This window comes from Callionymus lyra, chromosome 3 (genome assembly GCF_982586985.1).
Source record: "Callionymus lyra chromosome 3, fCalLyr1.hap1.1, whole genome shotgun sequence".
Taxonomy (NCBI): domain Eukaryota; kingdom Metazoa; phylum Chordata; class Actinopteri; order Syngnathiformes; family Callionymidae; genus Callionymus; species Callionymus lyra.
Window position 1 is genome coordinate 25055794 of NC_141820.1, and position 22370 is coordinate 25078163.

General features: G+C 36.7%; 1 protein-coding gene across 2 annotated transcripts in view; it reads right to left on the reverse strand.

Moving 5' to 3' along the window:
- The window catches only part of chchd3a (coiled-coil-helix-coiled-coil-helix domain containing 3a), a 71465-nt gene extending 51461 nt beyond the window's left edge, over positions 1-20004 (reverse strand). Inside the window, exons 1-5 of one of the 2 annotated variants that reach the window (XM_087787273.1) lie at positions 19806-20004; positions 17112-17204; positions 16706-16781; positions 9120-9213; positions 1972-2152 (exon numbers count right to left, since the gene is read on the reverse strand). In XM_087787273.1, coding sequence (XP_087643399.1) covers positions 1972-2152; positions 9120-9213; positions 16706-16781; positions 17112-17204; positions 19806-19889 — 528 coding nt within the window. In that variant the 5' untranslated portion in view covers positions 19890-20004. Of the gene's footprint in view, positions 1-1971; positions 2153-9119; positions 9214-16705; positions 17205-19805 lie in introns of both variants that reach the window. The other variant, XM_087787272.1, reaches the window with a different exon arrangement.
- Between the last annotated feature and the right edge of the window lie 2366 nt (positions 20005-22370).

Here is a 22370-nt window from a genome sequence, read left to right on the forward strand (position 1 = left end):
CGTGGTCTTGATACATATTCATTGCTACCTTTTTCCCCTGTTTGTGATTAGAATTTCTTGGCAACTTTACTCTGGGTGGAACTCAATTTAGCTGAATTGATTTCCCAGTTTTCTAAATAGGAAACAAATCTTTTGATAAGTAATAAAGAAAGTCAGGCTGAACGGTTGGCGCCCACATTTATCCCTCTTCGGCAACAACATTGTCCTTTTCCCGATTAAGAGAAGAAATATTAAAGGTGCATTTATAATATAAATGCAACTACAATTTCTTTGATTTATGGCAGAAGTCCTACTACCAATAAGGCAAGTTGAATCAGGTACAAGAGAATGCACTTTATCTCCTCCTTTAGTCTGTTTGCAGCAGCAAAAAGAAAAAAAGTTCTTACAAAGAACCCCACAATCTCCACTTTAAAAAGCCAGCTTAGTTTAAGTGAAACCGCTGAAGAAAGAAACACTTCCGATCAACCATATCCCCATCACAGATTCTCTCGACACTTTATTTTCTCAGATAAGATCGCCGTTCCATAGGAGAGATCACTCGCACACACTTGTCCTGCGGCATCGAATCACATCAACGCTCCTCGGCTTCTTACAGGAGAAACGATTCCGTTTTTTGAATACGATGATGAGTGTCTGTGAAATGAGCTGTATAATCAATTGAAGAGGTCTGTAAACAGTAGACAGACTGCAGCAAAAATGCATTTGGTTATAAAACCGTACGCTGCTGTTGAGTTCAATTCCTCAATTCGCAATCATCAACAGTGTAATTCAAAGAAACAAAGTGGCAGGTAGTGCAAACAAAGCTCCCAATTGGTAAACCTCAAACAAACGATAGAACTCACAGGAAAATTGTGTACATTGTTTAGTTGTACCAATTTAATGGATGTGTTGTGTGTGTATTAGAATGCATTGTGTTGTATAAAAGACTGTCCAGATGTAATATATATGAAAATAAAAGGTATTTATCCATTAAAGAAATGGATGATTAAATAAATATTGGCAGATCTTGATAATTTCAAGTTCAATTAATTTATATATAGCTATGCAACTATAATTGGGAAAAGCCAGGATAATTGACAACAAAAAAAAGCAGATGTAAAGGGTGTGTGAATACGGTGGAAATAAGAAGAATAGCAGCTAGAGTATAATGGAAGTTTTATAGGACAGTAGCGAGTCCAGCAGTTGATGTATAGATTAGAGACAGAAAGCACAGTTGGATGTGAAAGAGTTGATACTGAGGGTGAGAATAGGAAGAACAATGGGAGATCAGACATAGTAGAGACACTGGAAATGACAGGCAAAGAATGCTGGCGATAGTCATGTTATTTCACATGCAACTGTACCAGTTCATTTGATATTTACAGAAGAAAAGCATAATAAATAAAGTCGTGTTGATTATCACTGTCCGGAAGGTGTTTTTTTTTTAATATCATATTTCCTATAGTTACTTTTGAAATATGAAAATGTTTGTGTAGGTCAGGTTAACTAAAAGAAATGGCCTGTAAACAGGCACATGAATAAAAAAAAGCCGCGTTTACTCATTTAACTTTTCAAGAACAGATACACTAGATACTCTAGTCTCCGACACGGGTGCAGGGGTCACCATCATTATCTTGGTTTATGTTCACATTACTTCCGATAAAAACTGCAAAAATAAAACAGCATGACTGGAAAACAACAAAATTAAAATCACATCCACCATAATTGGGACTGGTTTGCATTTTCCTCATTTTCATTAGTTTACGGGCTTTATTTTTGCATTAAACCTGATTAAAACTCCATCTTGATGTGTCCAGATTAGTCACAGGTTAATCTTACTTTGGTGAAACATACTTTTCTCAAAAGAAAACACCTTTCAGACAGTAATAATCAATACAAAAGAGAAGAATCGATTCTTTTTTTTATTCCTTTCTGCTCCGTGGTTAGGGACCACATTATTAGCTAATGCAAAAGGATTTTCATAAAACTCACGTAGTTATTCACTTGACGCTGTTCATCCTCGGCGGCAATTTTCTCCTTCAAGATGGCCTGCTGGGCGCTCTCCTGGGCCGAGTCACGCTCGGCAGACAGAAGTTTGGACACTTCACTCTGGATGTGGCTTTTAGCTTCGGCCTGGACCTGCGCTGATGATCGAGCCTTTTCTGCCTCCAGCCTGGAGAGAGAGAACTCGGAGTTACACTTTATTTGAGCTACTGCAAATATACTCTTATATTGTTATGGAATAATAAACATTTTATCTTAGTGAAATTAAAATATGTTCCTTGAAGCAACATTTTATAAACTCACTCTACAGCTACGCTTCTGTTATTTAACTAACTTCTCAACTGCATAAAACAAAAACACAAATCAATTAATATCAAATTGTAAGTGCAAATGATGAGTACCAAAAGCTTCAAGAACATGATTTCCTGGTACTTTCCCAAATGGAGACTTCTCCACTCAATGAGACACAGCCTTGACAAGCTCAAGTCATCCTCCCAGGTTACCTAGCAACACGGTGATGTGAAAACACAGTGACTGATGAGAGTGTCTAACTCCGTCAGGAACCACAAACTAACAGCACCATAGTACACACTGTGAAAAAACAGGAGATTGAGTAAATTGCTTGATAAATGCACAAGGTGAAGGCTAAATAAATGATCTGACTCCAGGACATGGTTGAATTGGTGAGGTTTTAAGTTTAAAATAACAACATAAAAAATTATTTCAAATGAAACCATTAGCACAGAAATAATTGACATATCTTATAGACTTAACTTCAGGGACCTTTGGTGAATAAGGACACTACAAAGATACATTCCCCAGCCTGTTTTTTTATTCATATTATTGTCCCAATATGATTTTAATCATTTTTATAATCATCTATCGGCGGAAAAGGCTCATCTCTTCAATAAAATATGTTGCTTATTTAAGAAAAATAGCCTTGGGGAGTCTAGTGAATCAGAGAAAATGTGTTTTAATTGGTTGTACCAGAGATAATTTGTTGTGTTGGGTTTTCTGTTAAAAAGAAATTAAGGATGACACAGAAATGAATGCAACCGAGTTTACATGCAAGCCTCGAAACAATTTAGATTCATGAGCGAGATATTAAAGCGCAACTAATGTGAAAACCCAACTCCGCCGACTTACTCACAAGTTTCAACAGTTCCAAGATCAATTTAAAAGACACTTAATTATATATCATTATTAATATTGTATTATAGAGATAGGCTGACGCAATAAGTTTCAAAATGATGCGATGTTAAATTGGAACAGTTGTTCAAAACAAAAATAGTGCATAGAATGCCATCTAGTGGACCCTGAAAATAATGACACTGCTTCACGAAGCTTCATCAGACCCATGATGTCCAATAGATCTGATCATGAGGCACTAACAAGGTCAACAGTTAGTTTCCTACCATCTGATGAGGAGCAATGTAAACTCTTTGAGGTTGTGATGATTTGGTGAAACCAGGCTATACATTTAGCATCATATGAAGTACAAATAAAGTAAGTTTCATGCCATTACTTCAATTCCTTAAAGTTAAGTAGCCAGTCAAAACAATCCTTATCCACAGTTTTGAAAAAGTTCCCTTTAATGTGAAGCAATTTATAGCATAAAAATCTTTTTTTTATAAATGAACCATTTCATTTTCACCAGAATCAGACACCTTTTTGCTAGTATTGTAAAAACAAAACACACATTTCATTTGCACCTTACCATTATTAAATAGTAGTAATATTATTAAATATATTAATCTATATAATATCAACTAAAAACTAGTATTTGATAAAGTTGAAACAGTTTAGGAAGAGTCAAGACAGTCAAAAGGGGTAAGTATTGTCTTTCCAAAGATTCCTTAGAAGGCTCTAAGGATCGACTATGAACACGGAGGATGAAAACACACTAGATATATAAAACTATCCTGAAACTTGAGCCTCGGGGGAAGAATCTATACTTTATAAACTACAGTCTCTTGTGCTCTGTTGTTCCAAAACAGGTGATTTATGCTAAGCTTATTTCAACCATTATTCAACAAAAAAAAGATTCATAGTTGGTATGGCAACTTTTTTGCGAGCAGCTTGTAAACAGAGCAGTTATGAAAGCCTTCATGAATAACAATCGACAGATTTTTAAAGTGATCACCATCTGCTGTCACCGCGGCTCCAGGAGGTGACAGGTAGGTCTAATCAAAACAAATGCCCGGTGTCTTTGAGCTGACATTTGCCCTGCGACGCTCACTAAATAAGCGAGCGGCGGATGCGAGTCGACTGGCAGACGGCGGCGTGGATGCGAAGAACGGCGGCGAAGGGGAGAGAGAGGAAGCGGCGGCGTAACATGTTTCGGCCGTGAGGCAGCCGAGCGGAGAGAGAGTGAGACAGACAGCAGGGAGAGGGATGAGGAGAGACCAGCCATGTCCAGTCTCACACTCTGCTGGCCTGCACACACTAGCACGCTCCATCCATCATTGTGTGCACGCAGACAAACCTACAAGTGCACGCACACATGCCTAATGACCTTTTCAACGGTGCCATGCTGCAGCTCTGTTGCGCTGCACCTGACTTACCTTTGCACAGAAACTTTTTGGCATTGACTTTTACAAAAAAAAAGTTTTAGGAGCATGAATGGGATTTATTATCACATAGTTATGTATGGTGTGTATTTAACCTCTTTACTACACTTACATCAGCTGCTCAGTCGCCCTTAAAAAAAAAGTCTAAAAATAACTAGCAAAAGGCTCCAAGAATTTATTAAACGTACTCTCACAGTCATTGTGGAAATACGTCTGCTATCTTGGCTGATAACATAATGGAAACAATTCAGTGCCAACTGGGCACCTTATGCTTTGAATGGCTGTATAACAAGCTTTTCTGTTGCTGCGACATCACAGGTAAAGAACCCACTTCGTATGAAGAAGCATTTCTAATTGTCATTTATCCGGCAAATCTACCCTCAAATAAAAATGTGCATTTAAAGATAATGTTAATTTAGGACATATTGTAACGTCAGTGAGTGCCATCATCAAATGGCACAGAAAAATATAAACAATGTGTATATACAAAGGCAATATTGAAGAGTAAGTTACATTTTTGCAGACTACTGGGTGCGCTTGATGGAGTCTTCTGACTCCTTCAAGAAACAACGTTTTTATTTGTTCAGGCTTTTCCTTGATTTTCTGGAACTCCTGTTGTGTTATCAGTTTTATCTTCACCTTTAAAGTATATCTTTTATTGAATATTGTTTTGATTGTTTAAGTGCTTTGTGACCCTGGTCTGGAAAAGCGCTATACAAATAAAAATTACTTACTTATTAAAAAGCTGTTAAAACAAAAGTTTTGCGACTTTGTCCCACTTTGCAAAAAATACTGCTTTTTAATAGTAAGCTAAGGAGCTCCAGATTAGATAGTGCAACATCTCAAAGCAACATGAAGTTCAGACAGAAACAGAAAATGTAACAAGGTCAAAAAAATTCTACACAAAGCATACAGTCAACAAGGAGTATAAAGCAAGGAAACATTTAGCCGTATCTCTTTCAATTCATAAGTGCCAAATTTATAACATTGTGCATCTATTTTTTTTAATCTGTTTTCAATTCAACAAAAAAATAGTACTAGAGGGGTTGACCAGGTCACAGGCTAAACATCTTTCCTGGCCCTCAGAACATCAGTCTTTTATTTAATTATTGAAGTATTTTCACTTTTCTCAATTCAAATATGTAAGTAATTTGTATTTATATATCGCTTTTCCAGACCAGGGTCACAAAGGGCTTGCCTTAAACAATCAAAACAATACTCAATAAAATGTGTCGCTTGAAGTTTATTATAAAAATATACACACTCTTCTTTCTCGTCTGCATATATATAGTTTATTTTATAGGAAAAAGTCAGAATGAATTGACACCTAACAAAAAACTTAAACAAAACTTAAGACTATGATCTTCATGGGTCACAATATTGAGGAAAATATTCAGTGGTCTACTGTTCTTATGGGCTTATATTTCTATTTCAAGCTCTTTCTTGATCATGGTATGGTATTTTTGGTATTTTGCACCACGCTTGGTGTTTTGGATGGTAATACCGGGTTGTGAAATCGTACGTTGAATAAAGACAATACTGGGATGGTTTACTTAACAGACCATCAGGCTTGGCGTTTTATACCAAACGTTTCTGTTCACTGATTGAGTCGTAGTTGTTCGTTACTTGTACTTGAACGTCTACGATTCTTTTACAACTTTGTGTGGCAGATCCCTCTTCTTGTTACACATCTTTAGAGATGTGTTAAAGGTATTATTATCACTTTTTTGTCATTTGTCTTTATTTTTGTTCAATTTCCTTCTATATTTTTAGATGGATATGAAAATAGATGTTGATATACACTATATATTGTATTTGTTTCCCTCCTCTAATCTATTCGTTTATCAATTCCATTACAGCAAATGCACTTAAAAAGTTTAGTGCAGACACAAACATTCTAGTTTGCTACATTGAGAAAAAAGAGTGTCGTCTCTAAAAGCTAGCCATCAGTCTGCTTCACCTACGTCGCATTCCACTCCCTGGCATGCCGGGCCCATTTTTTATTGGACACTAGGTCACTGACAGAGTTGGTTGAGATGGATGGAGGCTGCTTGAGCTGGAGAATAAGATGTATGGAAGTCATATTGTGAAAGTAGTCTTTGTAGTCCACAAAGATTATAGTGAAGAACATGGTGAAACCATGTCCTGTGGATGGTCAGTCGAACAAGTCGTAAATGGAAAAGGTTCGAGGCAGATTTTTTTACACTTTGATGGACTAGAGTAGAGATCAGTCCGGGTGTTCCCTGGCTCTTTCTTATTTTGGCTCTATTGACTCAACTCCCCTGTGACAGGAAAGTGGGCTGATCCAATGGACCTATGCTAGCTTGGGGTTTTCCCCGGACTGATTTAATTCACTATTAGGTTAAATCAACATCTAATTTACAACAGTAACTATGAAACTATGCTGATATGCTCAATTGAAAGTGATTTAAAAAACGAAACAACAAATTGCGCTATAGATCGGCAATAAAGCTGACATAACGCTACATTTAAATGCCAATAAAATCGAGGTCAATACAAAGAACATTGATAAAAATATTCTTGGGTGGTTTAAATGTCCACCTTTTCTCAGCATCCAGTCACTATTAACTCAAGTAGACCCAGGCAGAGTCATTGAGGCACAAGAACTCCAAAACAACTGCAAACTCTGGCGAAGAACCCCCAGACAAAGCATTTATACGAGCCAATGCAATATTGATGTCAGGAATAATGTAGCTGAATGTTGACCATGAATATTTTATGGAAAGCTGCACGAGCTGTGATACACAGGTCCCAACATCAACACACTCTGTAGTAGCTGTGTGTTGGGCTGCAGTGGAGGGGTTGAAATTAAACGAATAAAAACAAAAAGGAACGCTTAATGAAGAGATTCAATTTGATATTCTACTAGACTAAAATGCTGAAATCCACAATTCTTATCAGCATGTTGTTAAAAAGGAAAATATAATTGGCAGCATTGTCTTGTAAATCAGATTTTCAACTTTGAGTTGGAGGTTTCTGTTTAACCAAAGCTCACTCTTTGATTTGGACACTATTGCACTACAGTGTATATATTTTTAAATTTAGATTTAAACCTTTGTTTAGCCATGAAAGAAAATGGTTCCTCCAAAGTAGAAGTTCCCTTTGGATAGGTGTTCTGCTGGGTTCTGATTCAGAGCAAATTTCTATTAAGAAGATTTCCAATTTATATTTTCTATACCGCCTTTGGTCGGATTTAAATCTGATTTTGAGTGAATTTGATGTGAACGACAGAAATCCTGTATATCCAAGGCACAGCTGCTCATCTATAGCCCATCTGGACGACATCGTTTACCTATTTTCTGACAGAAAACTTATCTTAAGGGTTGGAAATAATGAAATTTAGGCGGGTAAAGACACATTACAGAAGGTAGATGAAGTAAACAAATGTGTTCATAATTACACTGCAATATCTCAGCAATATATATTTCCCTGAAAGAACAGAGGTAATTAATGGGCCAACCCCGTCTGGTGTATGTACAGGATATACTTAAAATGATGTTGAAGCTGGACCTAATCCACGTCTATTAAAAAGGTGAAAAGGTACAGTAGGTGACATGTCAGACATTAGGCATCATTAGGAAGAAGACACCTGAAGAAAAGGGTGTGAAAAATGTACCCCTCATTAAAAGAAGTGGGGTTTCTTCTTTCGGACATTGCTAATGTATGATGGGATGAACACCGAGGAAATTACCCCAGGAGAGCACCTCCTTTAGAATTCATGATTGATTCATTGGAAGAAAAAGGTGAAAAGTAGCAGAGATGGAGGAGAAGAAAAGGTGCTGAAGATGGAAACACAGCGGACGTCGGTAAGACTGATGTTGACCTTAATAACTATTAATGAAGGTGAAAAAATAGTCACTTGCGTCTTTGGTGTCTAATAAAGCGTAGGGAGTCCAAGGTGATTTAAACCCAGATCTGCTATGCAAAGAAGAAAACTCCAGATGCAGAAGTAGAACATTTATCGTGGATGGTTAGCAGAGAAGTAAATGAATCAAAAGTTAAATAGACACATTTATCACTAGGAAGTACCATTTATTGCATTAACAAATAATCCCAACCCAGATAAATGTTGATGCTGTTCATCAGTCTGAAAACAGACTATAGAGAAATACAAAAAATAATTGTTGACAATAGAACAAGGAACAGATTTTTATATTTTTATGGTGACTACTATATGGATCCAATTATCTTTTGAAGAATTTGTTACTCTATTCATGGGATTTTCTTGGGCTTCTTCCCAGAAAGATGCACTTTGAGTGTTATTCTACTTCTTAATATATATATATTTTTAAAACAACTTAACAATTAATTTTAAATATTGCTAGATATAATCGTATTAGCCCTTGAGGTCAAGACTTGTTCATATATTTTGAAAATGTGCTTTTTTCTAACAATTCATAGGAATGTTCCAAATAAATATCATAATAATTCCTCAAACTACTCAAGTAAACATAACCACTCTTGTCACATTGTCCAACTGCTGCTGCCTTTGAGCATTTTTTTTAAAGATGGAGGCTTTTGTCTGAGTTAGTATGAACTCCTCACCATGACAGCAACTCCCGCTCAGCTTTGGCTCGATCCTGCTCCAGGCTCTTTTGCAGTTCATCGGTAATCTTCTTCTTCAGAGCCTCTTCATCAACTGACCCAGACAAAAACAACACAAGACAACAGCTTTTAAGGAACGGCGTCTTCAAAACAAGTCACAGGTGGTAAGATTGACAAAAACATCATTTATGATCAGCTCAAGGACGTGATGAGGATAAGAGCGCGACTAAGGTTAAGATGGAGGATACTGGCTCGCTGTGACGACCCCTGCAGGTAAATGCTGCTGTAGGTAAAGTGCCTGATGTATGGAACGTTTCAGGGCTAATGATGACGTCACATCTTGAAATGACAATTACATATATTTTAAGAGTAAATAAAACCTTAACCAAACAACAAAAAATATTTTCTAAGCTTCTTCTTGTCACTTCCTGTTTAGATGCATCGTGATTGGCTGACATGTGTCTATTTGTTATGGCACATGAATCTGTTTTTACTTCTCCAAAATAATTGTGCGACATTTGATTTAATTCCAAATCTGATTCACTAAAGGTTATTTTCACAGTTACAGTGTACTGTCAATATCAACACAGTCTTTTAAACGGCTGCACTTTCAATTTATTTCACGTTTTTTTGCATTTAAAATCATTACCGATGACGAATCATATCTGAGTATCCCTCAATCTTTGCCATTTAAATGACCGTGGTCGCATGGACCGTGAAATATGGTTGATGAATAGCCGTCAGACCAGAGGGGAGAGAACGAACAGAACCTTAGAAAATGATTCAGTTTAAGGTTTCTTTCGTAACTGATTGCTGTGACGTCATGACAAGACGGCCGTCCCAGACGCTTTGTGCCTGTCAGACACTTTATGTAACTACACCAGATGAACAGCAAGAGAAAGAAGAAAATGTACAACAAGAAAAGGAGCAAAAAGTCAATTTCCTTTGATGGTGCAGAGGATACGTCATATTGAAGATTTAAAGATACCACGGAATTAGAAATGCCAGGTTAACAAGTACGCAGGACAGTATAATTATGCTTTTTCAGACAGAATAATCATTGGTTGAGAATGCATTGTTTTTTGGTGACTCTCTAGACTTTGGTTATAAATATGAAAGTCATTGTTTGGAGGTGATCTGGAAAATAATGGTGCTCCCATTTCAGGCAAGCTACATTATTTAGCTAATGGTATGATGATATTTCTGTGAATATTGGCAGTCTCAGCAGAAGGTATTACCATATCTCAGGTCTCAGCATTACTTTTTATAATAAAACATGGAATTAATAAATAAAAACAATCGGAATTGTATTACCATGTGGGTAAGAATTGACATGGGCAGCCTGCTAGGAGAAAGGAAGTGGCAATAAATGTTTGATAAGCAGATTTGATGTAGCCAAAGGTGCACCAAGGTGACTCATTCACAAAATTAAACTTTGACAGGAATTTGTTCTTCACACTATACCACGGTAATCTCCCAATATTCATGCCAGCGACATAGCACGTGTGCGAGTCCATGTCATCTCAGCTTTACCTCAGCAAGTAATTAAAGTAGAGTAATCCAGCGTAAGGTCCAATCGTGTTCTGAAGACAAGCGTCTGCATTGCAGAGAATTTTGTTGAAGGCAGTGATGACATGGGTGTTGGCTGGAGAATATATTTAGACAAGATATCACTCAGAATATGAAGCATGTCGACCACCTGAAGTGCTAGACTTATAAAAACACAAGACTTGCCGTTATGTTATTCCACTCTACACTCTTTGAAACAATCTAGTCTTGCACCGTTATAACTTTACTTTTCTGTGTCACAGAAAATTTGACATCATTTCCGGGCCAATCATTTTGACAATCTTGTTGAAATATTCTCTGCTTTTCACAGATTGTATAGAAACAGATCAATAATTATTATTTTATGTTTTAATTTTGTTCTCTTTTCATGTCAAGCCATTCCATTCCTCTCCAAAGAGAAGTCATTTTGCATCCTGGAATCACCCAAAGCTGGGCGACGTGCTTTCAATGCAAAAAATAAACTATGATTTGGACGTATCCTGAAGAAAAGATTGGAAATTAAACGTTTTCTTGAGGTGACTTGAAGTGATCTGCAACAACAAAAAGCATAAAATCTTGATCTGGTTCTTTATATTCTGTGAAAATTTGGGGTTATTTCAATAATAATTGCTAAAATGATTGACCTGTGTAAAAATGTCACATTTTTTGGGACCCCTGGTATTTTCTAATTTCATGTCAGCCCAAATACGTGTCATGTTGGACAGTCACAATGAAGGGCGAGTCAGGTGAAGGAAGGCTGGCAATGACAGGAATATTGGGTAAAAATGAGTGACAGATTAAAAAAAAGTGCGTTTCATCCTCAGAGACGGTTCACTGTCAGCCAGCATCCCGACTGTGCCTAAATAATATCAATCATGTCTGACAGCTCTTACAACCGCTGACTCACATTAGTTGAATTCAAACCCAGAACAAATTTTGCAGTTTATAAAATCGAAAGAAACTTGGATATGCTGTTACTGAACCACTATCAAACAAAGTCAAATAGTTTTCAAATATAGCTGTCAATATTTTTTTACAGCAAGAAGAACAAGCGTCACTAGTTTCAAAGCAATAACAAAAATGCCTTTTTATTCACGGACTAATTTTTTAGTTTTGAGACTTTGAATAGTGACTAATGTGAGCCAGTTTTCTAAAGCGTTACATCACAAAGAATTGAGAGCATTGAAAAAAAGGCACAGGAAACCAAGGGAGATGACCAGGGAACTTAAGTTTACTCATTTTGTTGCAGAGAAAATGTGACAAATGAACATTTGTTGGTATGCTAGTCATGTTATCTAATTTTTGCTGTATTTATCACCCACAACTTGAAGGTTGGTCAAGTGAAAATAGAACTACAGGTCCTGCGACCCTCATGTGAAGTATCAACTTTAAAATTCATCTAAAAATGATACTTTAACTGCATCTTAACTAGTATCTATTAAAACAAAACTTAACCTGTAAAAGATTATTTGCAGGAGGGAACATTGCAATCATGAATAGATTTGCATGGGAGGTGAACGTTGGCTTTAAAAATACCCTTACGATTCATTTTCTTATGCCCCCGAGTTCAGACAAACTGAAGCAAAGAATGTTCTGATAGCCAGCCTGGGACAGCTGATATGATAAACCCCTCTCTAGGGTCCTTGAGGGGACGTGGCTGAGGGCCACAGCTACAGAGTCCGTGTCAGGTACGAGTAGGACATGTAAATGTTAAACAGATTAAAAAACTCGTTTCAGACGGTCCCCACTACTGTCCTCTTCCTGCCAATCACCGTGCCCTATGGAAGGAGGAAGGACGGGCGCAGGATCACCGGGCTATTGGTAGTAGAGATAATAGGCCGAGGTAAATGGCTTTTCTCATCAGAACTTTCATTAACCCGAGGACCCGCAGGGAAGGCATAATCTGAAAGATTACCACATCCTCACGCCTCTCACTCTTAGTTGAGTCTTTGTGCACCTTTCATCGGACTCTAATAGAAAAATAGAAGTCAACAGACGAATCCAAAGCTAACACTGCAAATTGTTAATGGTTATATTTATTTTGGCAAAAAAAACAATTTCCAGCGACACGACAACAGTGATGAGAAACGATGCCAGCCATTTTACTTGAAGAACAATCGATCGACATTGTTAAACTGCTGGGAGCTTGAAAAAAACATCAAGAAACAAACTAAGAAGATGCATCTTAAGTTGTGCCATCTAATAATTGTTAATTAACATCGGAATCAAAAAAGCTAATGTTTTACGAAGAACAAACAACGTTGTCGAATATTCTCAAATCATCTTCTAGCGTCTTTGACCCCCCCCCAGTAGTCTCCCACATCTCCTAGCAGACTATTAGTCCAGGGCAGTGTGTGGGCTGTGCCACATGAATATTTATAGAACAATGAGAAGGAGTAGGAGGTTCAACCTTGAATATGGTGTAATCAGCACACACACCGCACTCGGGCTGGGATTCGGAGGCTGCCAACCTGCTGAGAGCTCCACTGCTGAGCCAACTCTGGTGTCCACAGATAATCAATGCCTGTCTCATTAAGGTCACAGTCTTTTCACAAAGGGCCTGAACTTTGAAACTTTTTAACAAGATGCGTGTTTACCATGGCTTGTTCGGGCCGCTCAATCATCGGTGATCACTTGTCACAAACGCCGGACGCATTTGCTTCCGTCTCGTCGTCTATTAATGGCCTCATAAAATCAGACTCTATTGAATTCGGAGCATCTTGACGGCCTCTGGGGGTCAGATGTCCTTTTGCGGCGCCAACATCAAAATAAGGCGATCAGCCGTTATGACGGCCTCATGAAGAGAGTGGAGACTTCAGGCTGGGATAAGTTCCAACTGAATAATGGAGGGATGAGTTCCAGCTCAATATTTACAACTTTTATACAACCTTTTTAATAAATGCTTTCTATTGTTGACATTAAACGTGAAAGTTAAACCTTAAAACAGGATGAACGAAGACTTCCAAGGTTAATTATATTACAGGTAAACATCATGAATCAGGATTTCATTTATTTATTGTTTGACTTTATACTGGTGCCAACCCAGTGCTTTTGAACTGTGCTGAAGCCACAAACTTGGGTTAAAGATAGAAAGACACCAGAACTCCTGGTATAGGAAATCTTTTTTTCAAAGATAACCTTTGTAACAGACTTTGTGTTCCATAAGGATATTTGGGAATTTGTCGGGCAGGAAGAGTTTAAGCACCGAATCATTGATTCTAATTCCATTATTAAATTCATGTTGTCCATTTTAAAAACAATGTATTTCTTCTAGTTTTTGCAGACAACTTTCTGAATTCTAGTGCATCCTACCATGCAAAAGCTCTAATTTTTTTTGAATAAAATGGCCATTAATATATATAAATTAATTGATAATCATATCTCATTCCAATGATATAGGTAAAATAAATGAAGGACATTAATGGAAGTTGAAAATCCCAACAAGGGTGAAAATGTTCTGTTGTCCACTTGTTTAAACCCTGATCTAATAGTTACAGAGGTGTGTAACGAAAAGTGTTTCTAACTTAAACTGAGAGTGAAGTGATTTAGTCTGGTGATTGTCAAACATCGAGCTATACATAACTCAGTGTTGCACATTGCCACTAAAGGTAAAGCAGCATTACTATGAAGCCGATAATAAAACTAATACATTTTGAAAAGCCTGAAATTCAAAAGTTTTCAAGGGCTAAAAGGTGAAGGTGTAGATGTTACTGATGAATATTTTAAATGGTTTGACTCCTGCCGACGTCCTCGTTTCATCATTAGTGGCACTCAGATAAGAAGTAGAAGCGGTGAAGATTTTTTACCAGGGTCACTTTCAGCACATCATGATTCATACAGGAATCCTCCATTTTTAAGTATAAGCAAAGGTTTCCTGTGTATACAAATATATCACAAAACTATTCTATAATGACAACATTTTCACTTCAGTTATCGATTTGAGTAAACAGAAAATTGGGTAATATATGCGTGCAAAAAGTTTTTATCCTCCAAAGTCAATCCCCTACTTTTATTGACTTGAAAAAAGGGGAGGTAAAATACTGCTCTCCCGGCTGTCAGCAAGCACTTAGAAAGGGCTACAAACGAAACACTCAAAAACAGATAATTAAGTGAGCTATTGTCGTAATTATCTTTTCATCTGAAAAGCAATTAGTGCGAACAATGAACTAAAAATGGGGAACAATCAACCTGGGCTCTGTTCGTAGTAACAGATTAGAGAAAAACAGACAACGATAGTTTCTTTAAATATGTGTGGAAAACATTCAATGAATTTCACAAACATCATTATCAGGATAGAAGGCCCGAGCCAAGATGAAAATGGCTTGTAATTAAAGATTGAGCGAATATAAATTCACAACTGTTGGTTTGCTAGTGTGAAAGTGCGGAGGTGTCATTTTTAATCACAAGAGTCAGTGTGGCGTGGCATAAGTTGGCCGTTTTTAATTAGCTGACTGATTGAACACGGTCTAGGACGGCGAGAACGGCCTACATGCTCAGAAGACCCTCCACCCACACCCGCCTCGACGCTGATGGATACAGCCCGGGACCGTGTTGAAAGGAATCATTACTTTAAATCTTTGTGTAGTCTTGAAGATGAGGTTTAAGTTAAAGAAAGTGCTTCTGACCAGGTCAAGTATCAGCCAAAATGTATCATTATAAACAAAAACACAGAGACGCCGTAATTGTGCAATGTTTGCCGCTTAGTCTAATTGCACAAAATAAGTTGTTTTTCTAAAATCCTAAAGGATTGGCGATGAAAAATGTGGCAAATGCTTGTTCTGTAATAAAGATTAATTAAAGTCTGCAAGAAAGGCTTAAGAGAATATATAATGGCTTTAGTTGGATTAAAGTAAGCACAGTAAACACCGTTTAAATTAGCTGAACATAATAAATCCTCAACTCTCTAACAACACTGACTTCTAATTAACTAACCGAAAGAAATCTACAATATTCTACAGAATGTTTTTGTAACAATATATACGTTTTTATTTTTATTTTTTTTAATAATGGAGCGACATTTTGAGACAAAACATAAATTTGCTTGATAAATAATATAAGAAGGAAAACTAAAATACGAGCCAAATAATATAACGGTCTTGTTCTATGATCATCAATATTTAGAATTGGGAACACATATTAAGTATTAATAAGCTAATATTACATACATGTTTTAACAGCAAATTAGCCACCTATTAACGGCTATAAAGTACTAACTCACACCTTGTTCATTGACTATATACTACTCTAATCTAATAATAACATGATGATAAGGAGGTCACCCGGAACAACACCTTAATTACTAAAAACTATTAACAGGAAATTTAATAAGAGAAAGTATTATGAAAAGTGAATTACTTTTCTCATTGTATGTACTAATCATGGGTAGATAGACAGAAGCTAGTCTAAACCAAAGTAAATCTTACATTGCTACTTTTTTTTACTGTTAATAATCAACAATTACGGTATTGTTCAGCGTCAACTCCTTATTATCATGCTATTCTGGGTTATTATTAATATTATATATTATTAATATTATTATATAATAATATTATTATTATTCATCATATTCTGGGTAGAATATACACATCACACATCGCATATTATAAACAAGGTGTGAGTCAGTACTTTATAATGGTTAATAAGTGGCTGATTTACTGTTACACATATAAATATAATATAAAGGTAGTTTATTAAAACGTAATATGTGTAATACTGTTCAAAAGAACGACTCAACACAAGCAAGGAAAAATAACAAGACAAGAAAAAATATTTAGTCACTACAGTCCAATGGAAGTTGATATATTTTAGACATTCAATTGTAGGTTTATTTTAGCTGAAGGAGGAAAGGTAGGTAGAATTGAAAGACGATTCCTTTTAAAACCTTCCCAGATCCAAAAGGAATTCCAAAACACAGCAATTTGTGTACATGTAAATTACATTGAAATACATTCAGAGCGTTGACATCAAACAGACCCAGAGAACCACATAACCTGTATGATGGTCCATGAATGACTTCAATGAGCTGGAATGAAACTCACCAGCTGATGCAGCAGGAGGGACTGAACTTGACTTCGGACCACCAGCTGAATCAGCGGGAACCGTCTCTACCGAGGGCTGAGAGGGGGGGGACACTGGTTCACAAGGAGCATTGGTTTCAAGCAGGGGAGGGTCAGAAGATGGGGCGACATGCTGTTGAGTCGGGGTGGCATTCAGGGGTAGCAATATTGGAGGCTCGGCGGGAGGGCAAGGGAGCACGGCAGCTTCGGGAGAAGCAGGAGAAATGATTGGTTCAATCACGACAGGTAAAATGATTGGAGCAGATGAGGGGGAGTCGTTTGCAGGACTGATGGTGGGATCATTGACAAAAGCAGGAGCTGGGGTAGAAAAAGGAGCAAGGGGTGACGCGAGCGGGATCACTGGGTTATTTGTACTGGGTGCTGCTACCTGTCCCGGCTGAGGAGGAGTGGGGAAAGACAATTTTGGTGGGGATGGTGGAGGTACAGGTTCTATCAAGCGCTTGATGGCTCTTTTCGTAATCTGCAGAGAAGAGAGAGCAGACAGCGTAAGATATTCAAATCGTGAAGTTAAAATGATGAACATGCTCAGGGTTCTCTTGGAGGCGAACAATCAATTCTTGTGTTGAATTACACACCTGCAGTGCGGGAGACCGGCCTTAATGGGAAATGCTTGTTTCTTTAAATCTAAACCTTCCAGCCTGCCGGCGACTACTCTTTCCTTCGAGCCAATAAATCATCCTGAGATGTTTGCCGAGCAATAGGCTGTGAAAAGGCTCAACATCTGTCAGCAACGTTTGAAAAATGGAAATAGTCAAGAATGCATCAGATGAAGGACGCCTCCGCTCGCAGCATTCAAATGAACGATGAGCCATCAGTTCTTATTCACTGCATGCACTTCTGATCAAAGCTGCTTCAGAAGACCAAAACTAACACACGGGTGTGCTGTGGAATCACAACTTTTCAAAAGATGCTGGGCTTTAACTTTCAGGGCTTTTAGATTATGACCAGCCTTACCGAATGTAATGCTAGCATTCAAGTGTAACCAGCATTATTATTCATCTGTCGTTTCATCCACAAAGTTGTTTCTTTACATAACCAAAGCACAAACATCGCTACCCTATAATTTGACAAAACCAGATGGTTGAATGGTTTGAACTAAACTCTAAATGTGTAGAGTTTCTAAACTATCTTCCATCTGAAACATTTGGCCTTACAGTTCATTGTGAAATATGGTCTTTTATTCAACTATCATAACATGCCGAGCCCTAAATGAAATCATTTACCTAAATTACATCAAAAATAACCCTGTAAATAGTGAATCAATGGCTAACTGCTGTAGAAAAGTGCTACTTTATGACCATTTAATGGCACACCCCATCACTCTTAAATATATATAAATAGTTGTACATGGATAGATTATTATACAAGGATAATTCCGGAGAATTCCATTTATAATCTCATCAATGTGGATTGTCCAGAATTAATATAATGCATATGTCAAAAATACAGGATCCTTGGCTTGTCTTATCAACAATACATTTCTGTGTAAGGTCAAATCTTCCTGGCACATCCTTTAAGTGTTGTAAACTTCCACTCACAATTCTTGTTTGATTTAGTCCTCAAAGCAGGACAATTATTATCCAACATCCAGAAATCTCTGCTTGTAACACAATAATGCAAGTACACTAAATTGAAGAATGTGTTTTGTATTGTGATACAAAAAAAATGAATGATGGATCCAATTACACAGCTACATTTTTTCCAAATAAATAAATCACTCTCGAGCTGCAAGCTCGACTCTTTTTGCTGGTCCTCCATTGTGTCAGAGTTTACATAAGCACTCCACCCTCATGATGTAAAAGAAAACATGGCTCATCACAACATTTGTCACTGATCCGGTTCTAAGGCTTACAAGACATTGTTTGATGATTTAATAGTATTGGGAATCTTCAATTAATAATTAAGGTGCAATGAATAATCCTATTTTGTACATTACATAATATTTATGAAAATATCTACCTTATTCATGCTAAAAGTTATCACCAATGATACACTTATTTTTTTCCCCACAATGGGGAAAAAAAAGCACAAAAATATTAAACATTTAAACACATTAGGTGCCACACATGGCTGCCCTGGTGCTTGGTTCTGTTTTTCATTTTCTTTGTTTCTATTTTTTGCTTATTTTGTGTGTCATCTTATTTCATTCTTTTATCATGTACTTGCAACACACAAAAGAATCCTACGTTGTGTTCACAACACTGGCAATACATTTCTGATTCTGATTATATTAACACATGTTCATGACAAAAACGGTAAAATAAAAAGAACAATAATTATAATAAAAATATAAAAACATAATAAAACAACAATAAACAATGATGAAGTTATAATCATACCATTAATTTCACAACATAAAGACAAAATGATTAAAATAATGATAACTATATAGACAACAATAAACACTAGTATATGTGCACACATCAAAGAAGTGGAAAGGTGGGTGTAGGGGGTTAATTTTTTAATAATCCGAGTAAGTATAATTTAAGTATAAAGTAATTTACGCAATAGGTGATTGTGCGCTTATGATAGTTTACTTTACCAAAGCTTAAGTTTCTAGTGTTTGACAATATTTTTGAACTAAAGTTATATTGAAGATTACTTTTCCATGTCCATGTACTGTGTATGATGCATATACATCTACTGTACTGCTGTACTTGGAGAGGTCATCTAAGACCTTCTTGTGACGTCATGGAGACACTTTAGCTCATCTTAAAAGCCTGAATGTTGTGAATGTGCCAAACGTAAACCACTTAAATGTAATCTCCAGAGCACTTGTTGATGGAGGAGAGGTTCAATTGAAGAGTAACAAGTTTAAAACCACTTTCATTAAGCAAAATCCAGACACTTGATCTTGACCAGAGACATAAGTATTTTTAAAATGTGACCCATCAGTCATCGTGAAGAATGACAGAAACGCATGCGTGTGCTGACGTCATATAGAGTTTTCTATCTGAATATTACGTCACAATAAAGCATAAAAGTCGGCTGACAATAAAAGCTGTGTCTGACTTTATTGTGCAGCCATAAGTTTGACAGCTAGTGTGCTGGACTCACTCACCTGGATGCCTGGTATCACCGTATAGTTGTCGTTCTCGTCTGGCTCAAAGGGAACAACCCGCTCGCTGCTATTGTTAGCCCCCATTATCACTTTGTAAAATATTATTTTGTATTAACTCGTTGATGTAGTACACGAGTCACTAATGTTATTCTCTGTTAGCTACCACACAAGGTCACCGCTTCCGTAGCATGACGTAGTGGAGAAAACTCTGCCACGTGATTGGACGTCTTCTTCTTCTTCTCCTTCTTTACGGCGGTTGGCATTCAGCTCGTGGAGCATTACCGCCTCCCATGCACTAGAGGGTGGATCAGGCACTCGGCTTACAATCTGATACGTTCTATTACATTTATAAATCTACAGTTTCTTACTCATCGTATCTGGTAAAACGCTCATGATGTATAAATAAATAAAATAAAATTATTATGACAGTTTTGTTTTCTTTCAATATATTCTACAATGTTATTTTTTGTAACCCTCCTATTTGTACCCTTCAAAACTTCCCACCGCCTTACATATCTTTTAAAATATCATAAAAACATGTTCAACTGATTCCCAATCCTTATATTTTTCAAATTACCTCTAACAAGTTTAAAACTGTTTGGACCTTAATTATTTGTAAAGCCCCTTTCTCACACCAGGGTCACAAAGCACTAAGGTGTCTCCCTTTCTCCATTTTTCCTCAAATAGAATTTACTCTTTTCAAAAGTTTTTCACCCAATGATCTGCTTTCTTATTTCCTTTAACACCCGCATATGCTGGAACCCACATAAAATTAATGTCACTTTAACTCCTCTATTTATTAGTCCTGCTGTAATTCTTACACCTTGTTAAATACGTCTTAAATACCTTTTGTTTGAAACGTTTTTTTAACCAAAGAGAAATAAGAGTATAATAGGAATTTATTTTGATAATTAAAATCAAATGTTTTAACCTGGAATTTAACCCAGTGTTAGCTATTTCACTAGAGAGAACGTGCATCCCCGTTTAGTTCCCTAATTTGGATGATGTTTCTGATTGTATGTTTACTATTTCTTCCTCTTAACCGTATGGATCTGTCTTCCTCAAATAATGAATTGTTAATTTTTTTGGTTAAATTTGTGAAAATGTGATATGAAAAACAATAAAGTACTCATAACACTTTGCTGGTGGGCCTTTGTAACAGTAATTTAACTTGATATATCTAATACTATTCTCATTTGAATTAACACTGATTTCATCTAAAAAAATTTTTTTTTATAGATTTAAAAAAACATTTGCTTCTACAGTAAACACTGTAATCACCGCTTTCCTATTTGCCTGGGAAAAGTGTTTTGCCTTATTTCTCTACGTAGTTTTATCTTGACGATGAAGAATATTTTTTAGTATATTAGTTTGGAGTATTGTTTTGATTCTTTAAGCACTTTTGTGACCCTGGTCTGCAAAAGCGCTTTATAAATACAAATTACTTACTTACTTACTTACTTACATTCAAAGTTATCAACATTGTTTCACTGTTTTTTCTCCACAACCCTCTTTTGTGGTTTTCACATGCATTCTTCAAAATTCACTTCTGTTGCTACTATTTTATCCACAGCCATTGGGCGATCCCTTGCTTACTGTGCTTTCAACTTTTCTTTAGTTGGTAGTAATAACAGTACTTTTGCTAATTGTATTACTCCAAATGTATGAGCAAGCACAGTGTAGTCGTCAGTGTTAATGGGTTGATCATTTCTCGAGATTATTTATGGAATCATATATATATTTGTATTATTATTATTTTTCATTCATTTTCTACTGCTGATTCCCTTCTTCTTCCCTTTCCTCTTCATTATCCAAGCTGCCTATGTCTATCTAACCCATTCACAAAACAATTATGCTTAACCAAGGACTTAACTTGTTTTTTTTCTGGAGATAAACTTTTCTTTTGATTGTTTAATCTCCATCTTCCATCACCATCATGGAATTGACAGCAGTTGTCAGTGTCACTCTCAGTTTACCATTCACTCAGAACTTCTTATCTGATAGTTTCATAAATCGCAATTTACTGTTTTTTACCCAGCTCATGACAGTAATGAAGACCTCTGAAATTGCTTGTCTTCTCAACCAACCAACCTCATGCTATGTGATTGGACGATACAGTTTATTGCCCTACTTTATATTGGTCAAAATAAGAAAATATAGCAGGTATTTTCTTTTTATTTGAGCCATACCTTTCATTCATCCCATTTCAAACATTAGCTATTTATAATTGGCAGACTCCATGGATAAATCATTGCAAGGTACCAATGACATCTAATTACACCAACAAACAATAGCATTTTGGAACACTATCCCTGACCTTAACTATACAATGATATGAATTTGTCAACCCATTGGCAAGTGAACGCCTCTAAATATGCATTGAATCAAGCTGCCAAGTCCCAAGCCGCCCTCGATCACCTGTTCAATGCACAATAAAGATTTTGCACGGAGATCTATAAGTAAACAGATCAAAAAGTCATGTCCTACCTTTTTGCCCTTGTCTATAATCCACACCCTGGACACTTGGTCACATCAATCACGCTGAAAGACCTTGGTCCTCTTGGG